Source organism: Physella acuta, unplaced genomic scaffold (genome assembly GCF_028476545.2).
Source record: "Physella acuta isolate Inbredline_101_S28 unplaced genomic scaffold, ASM2847654v3 ptg000320l, whole genome shotgun sequence".
Taxonomy (NCBI): domain Eukaryota; kingdom Metazoa; phylum Mollusca; class Gastropoda; family Physidae; genus Physella; species Physella acuta.
In genome coordinates this window covers 604146-609905 of record NW_026731839.1, presented here as the reverse complement: position 1 = coordinate 609905, position 5760 = coordinate 604146, and the positions used below count along the sequence as shown (strand labels likewise).

Genomic DNA, 5760 nt, shown 5'->3' with positions numbered 1-5760 from the left:
GGTCAGGGAGAGTAAAACAGTAAAAGTCAGAAGAATTGTTTTCCTTAATAATAATACACAATAGTGATCTATGGTGTATAAGGTGCTATTGTATTTATATTGAATAATATACCAACTCCTATCACCACAACACCATGACTCTAGTTATCCAAATTAAAAATTAAAGTGTTTGCTAAATTACTATTATATTACTAGTTATTATGTCTTTAACTATTTCTATCCTTAATGAAACCGGAAGTCATTTTGTACTTATTACACAAATGTTATAAAATATTCAATTCTAGTTGAGAAATATGCCTTCTGGCAACAAAAATTTAGAACCATTTATAACCAGCTTTTCAAGTCTATTGTAAAAAAATTGATTATGTAAAGAATGTATATAGAGAAAAACTGAAAGTCAGGTTTACTGCATTTTTATTTCATTACCACATTGTCAAAGATGGCGGCAGCATTTACATTCCAAAGTGTTGTATTTATTTCAGAGTGACTTGACTGCATCAGTTACCAACCGCAAGAGTCGACACAATTTTCCTTTGTATCAAATCTGTTTTTGTTTCCCCCACAGCCCCCATAGTTAAACTCTTCACAGTCGTTTGTGGATGGGTTGTAGTAGAACATGGTCGCGAGGGCTTCACATGGACCAGGGTCTGGCTCCAGTTTACAGTACCTAGCTGGCGACCAGAAAAATAGGAAATCGTGCTACACTTTCATTAGGAATAAATAATTTTAAAATAATGTTTCTGCATGCAATTCATTTTAAGTAAGATTTATTTTTATGCCCAATTGTCCCTCGTTACCTCACCCTTCCCCCAGCGTGACAGATAGGTTACCACAGGGGGCATTTCGTTAACCCTCCATATTGGGCAGAAGAAATCAACAATTTTTCTAGAAGACTTGTCAGTGGCCCAGGTTCTAAGAAAACTTTTAAGTTACCAAATATTTATTTCACTGTAACTTGACTACATCAGTTACCAACCGCAAGTGTAGACACAAGTTTTCTTTGTTTCAAATCTGTTACTGTTTCCCCCACAGCCCCCGTAGATGAACTCTTCACATGCGTTTGTGGACGGGTTGTAATAGAACATGGGCATGTAGGCATCACATAGACCAGGGTCTGGCTCCAGTAGACAGTACTTAGCTGGTGACCAGAAAAATAGGAAATAGTGCTACACTTTCATTAGGAATAAATTTTTAAAAAATTAATTTTCCTGCATGCAATTCATTTTAAATTAGATTTTAAAATATTGTTTATGCCCCATTTGTCCCTCATAACCTCATCCTTCCCACAGCGTGACAGATAGGTTACCACGGGGGGGGGGGCATTTTGTTAACCCTTCATCTGGGGCAGAACACTCTTGGGGAAGATTTTTCTAGAAGACTTGTCGGTGTCCCAAGTTCTAAGTAAACTTTTAAATTACCAAATAATTGGAGTACATGGAGGCATGAAGCCGCATGTCAAGGAAACTGTCATGAGAATTCAATCGAGAAATGGCTTGGGGGACTCAAGGAAACCGTCTTGGGGATTCAATCAAAAATGGCTTGGGGCACTTAAGGAAACTGTCTTGGGGATTAAATCGAGAATGGCATAAAATAACAAAATATTCCAGTACTCACGGCCTCCCAACACTGACGGTTGCATGTTGAGCACAATAAATAAGACACAAATCCACTTGCTCCACATTTTACAACAGTTGTGGCTTATTCAACCTCCAAACATAAAGTAATTTTATAATGAACAGCAGCACTTGGGGGTGTTAATTAAAACGGGTTCATGTACAAAATATTCACTTAATGGCAAGATTTTATTTTTTAAAAGCGTTTAAAAGTAGTTTTCTTTTCTATGCAGCTTAACAGAATATCCACTGAGAAAAACTACGTCTAAATTAGTCAAATAAAATATATATAAATTTATAATTACATAATACAATTATATGATAATATAACATTTTTAAAAAAATGTTAAATGCAAAAGATGAAAATATAATATGATTTTGTTTTCCAAAACCCATAATAAACCCCTAATAAAAACCAACAGTCGTAATGAACAAGGATACGACCCATTTAGTAACAACGTCTGCTTTGGATGATGTTATTATAATTGTTTTTAACAAAATTAATGTAGGCGTATTTGATTTTTATCTTACAACTGTGATGTAAACACAGTTTATCAATATCAATGATAAATTAATCTGGTAACGATTGTTTTATAGAAAAATATGACAAGTCTTATGATAACATGATTTGATCAAATATTTTGTTGGCGTCTCTTTATGACACAATTTATATTGGAATCCAAAGATGATAATTTAAATCAAATTTCCCTAAAGTCTATCGCCCTACTGTTAGGCCAAACCGTCCCATTATCCTTCTATTTACCTATTTGCTGGAAAACGTATCATAGAAATCCTTTATTGCCGCGATCGTTTTATTGCAAGCCCTTTAACCTGGGGCCGCTTCTTGTAAACAAAGATTTTGTTGACGTAATTAATTAAAATAATTAATTACGTATGGTAACAGTTTGACCCAAGCTACCAGAGTAGCCTTCATAGCCATAAATAAGAAGAGAACTTGAGATATAGTTTAACAAAACGTCTGTGCGTTTTTTATAACGTGATCGCTAGTGTAGGCAACATCTCTAGAAATAACTTTGTGAGGAAGGCTACGAGAGCTTAATTTGCTGGTGAAATTCGCTATTATTTAGTAAATAAGTAATAGTTATATTACAGCAGGGTTTAATTATTCATTATATTTATAAGGAACGGCGTGGTAGATGGTAGAGAGTATGCTTGCTAACCCGAAAGTTTCGAGTTAAGTTCGGATCCTGGGCTTATGTTAAGCCCAAGCTCATAACCCTGTACTCATACCCCCATGATTATACACCCATACTCATAGCCTCAAGTTCATAATACATATTCAAAATATGATGTTCTGAACCCTATCTACAAAATTCCTATTTCGTAATCGTTTGGAATCCCCAGGGAAAAGGGAAAGTGACTTTTCACGTTTCTGTGACTTAACCATACGAAGAGATAGCTGGGTCAGTGCTAGGCCAAGCCGCCTTTACTTTCTCTGACATGAGTCAGGCACCCATCAGAGCTTGGTGGACTCAGGGGCGTTTACAGACTTGAACCCGGATTTGAAAACGAGATTTTCTGGTTAACAGTCGTTTGCTCTGCTCTTCCACCCTTACCCTTCCTATAAGAACATGAGATCCCTGAAATTTATATTTTTAATCTTTTTTTTTTACTTTCTCGTAATAGAATATAGAGGAAATATTGTAATCTTGCACAAAAATCCCTTGAAATTTTGAGTTTTCGCCGTTTTACACCTCAAAGATTTGAGGTACTTATTTAAGGCGACTTATTTTAATTGGGAAAAAAATTGCAAATCCAGATTTATCAAAAATGTCGGTGTTTTACGCGTAATCAAGTCTGAAAAACTGGGCTTTGCAGTTTTGTTCCTATGTCTTTGTGGATGTGTGGATTTCTGTGAACACGATAACTTGAGTACCGTTACAGCTCGGTTGATGAAATTTCATACATAACGATTATATCAAATTTGTAGTTCTGTATCAACTTTACTGCGATTTCCGGTAGACGGAAGTGGAACTTATTCTACTTTTGTTATTTCAAAAGCCTATAACTTGAGTACTGTTTCAAACAGATTGACAAAATTTAAAACGTAAGTAAACGACCTAATTCTCTACCTTCTTTCAAATTTTGAGTAATTGACCGGAAATAGTACTTTTCGCTATTTCCGATTTCTCAGAAAGCGCATTTGAATTTATAAATTACTTATATTCCGCATTATATACACAGATTGTTTGCTGTTCACTTGGTGTACAATTGTTTTTTTTCTACAAGATTCTATTCTATTTTTAAAAGTTTAAGTATGTAAAAACTGATCAAAAATCATGTCTTTATCCCGCGTTGCCATCCCCGTAGTGTTATCTAAGAATATTCGAGAAAGTTTAGAAGAGATCGCTCTCGCTTTAATGGCTAAATTTTCATGTGTGCCATTTAACATCAAGGGCATGTTAGTGTATGTTTTGTCTATAGTCTATGCTAGCATAAATTGAAATAAAATGTAAAGTATTCTGCTTTTACGAAAAGCTTTTTATATTGACAAGTACATAAAAACTAAGAACAAGATAAAATGATTAAAGCAAATTTTTACAAATTTATTCCATCGCTAAAATGTCACTAAGTTTTCAGTTTGGCCATGAGACAAGATTACAACAACAAAAAATTGATTTGAAGTTAGTCTAAAGTTGTGGAATAACTCTCATAGTAGATGGGAACTTATTTTCTGATAATGCCGCACCTATTTTCACATTCCTCCAGTGTGTCGAATTTGTTGCTGTTGCCTCCACAACCTCCGTAGATAAATGGCTGGCAGTTATGGGTGGTTGTGTCGAAGTAGTATTGCTCCAAATACAGCTTGCATTGTCCCGGCTCAGGGGCGAGTGTACAGTCAACGGGGGTGGGGGCTGAGAATACATATGAACATGTCCAAAAAAATATAATAGCAGAAGTGGAAACTCTAGATAATATAGGGAGGTGCGAAGTTGATTTAATAAACCAAAATTTGTGACTTTAAAAACGGGTTTGGTGACTTGAAACTTAATGCACTTGTATTTATGACTAGTAAAAAAGTGAAGTACGCTGTCCATTGGGGCAGATGTACTTGAGTTCACCTGTTTCTGTGGCCTTGGCATATGAAGGGATATTGTAATCAACACTATGCCCAGCCGCTTTAGCTTTCCCTAACGTGAGTTAGTTACCCATCAGAGCTGGGGCGCTCTAGTGACTTAAACCCGGATTCAAACTCGAGACTTTCGGGTTAGCAGGCGAGCGCTCTGCCGGTAGGCCGTGCCGTTCCCAAGTTAAAAAATAACTAAAATAAGCAAACATATTTAAAATAATTTTTTATAATTTTGACATTATTTCGTTACTGATAGTACAACTATAAAACGCTCTAATTTTAATATGCTGCTTATTTAATTAAAATGTGTGTTTTCTACCCATTACCTTAGCCAAAATGGAGAATCTACATATATAAATATACAGTAGGTTGCCTTGTTGTATACATAAAGTAATATTCTCTTTGCTTTAAAAGTTGCGTGCTGTTGGCAACAAGTGAACACTGTTCAAATCAATTAATAATGACTGCTGTATGATTTAAAGTGCTGCTAATAACTTGTGTAGAGCAAGATTTTTTTTTAAACAACGCTTTCAATTCTGAAACCTAGGTGATCAACCTAAGGTAAATATAAGACTTCTAAGATATCCCTTCCACTGTGTGTGTAAAAGAAAAGAGAGCTTTACGGAAAACAAAATCGACTTACTAGTCTGTTGAAGAGACAGCTGGATAAACAGCATGGCGAACAGGCAGATGGCGAGTTTGGTCATCATGATGCTGGTTGTGTTGGCTGAGGTCACGTGAAGACGTCGGTGCTGTGGTGCAGAAGGTACCGTCTGTGGTCAACACGTCCGGCTTTTATAGCCAAAACTTTCAGGAGCAGTGGTGACGTTGTTTTAACCAGGTCTCATCTTTTATTCATGAAACAAAAACATTTTTGTCCAGATTTTCCCTACCACTTATTCTTGTTGTATTTTATCAGTTGATGTAACAAAAAAACTGTTATCTAAAATTAAAATATGATAATTTCATTCAAGTGTTTTCGGTGATTTTAAATTGTAATACAATTACTTTATATCGGTGTTGTAAAAATCAAATATTCTGTCTGAATTATGTGTT

At 35.4% G+C, this 5760-nt stretch overlaps 1 protein-coding gene across 1 annotated transcript; it reads right to left on the bottom strand.

Moving 5' to 3' along the window:
- Window positions 1–397: 397 nt before the first annotated feature.
- Window positions 398–5534, bottom strand: LOC131940505 (thrombin inhibitor hemalin-like). Its single transcript, XM_059299164.1, has 5 exons — window positions 5348–5534; window positions 4305–4489; window positions 1615–1702; window positions 977–1138; window positions 398–671 (listed from the first exon to the last, which is right to left on the bottom strand). Exons 1-5 carry the CDS (start codon window positions 5412–5414, stop codon window positions 502–504), a joined length of 672 nt encoding a protein of 223 aa, XP_059155147.1. The 5' UTR covers window positions 5415–5534; the 3' UTR covers window positions 398–501.
- Between the last annotated feature and the right edge of the window lie 226 nt (window positions 5535–5760).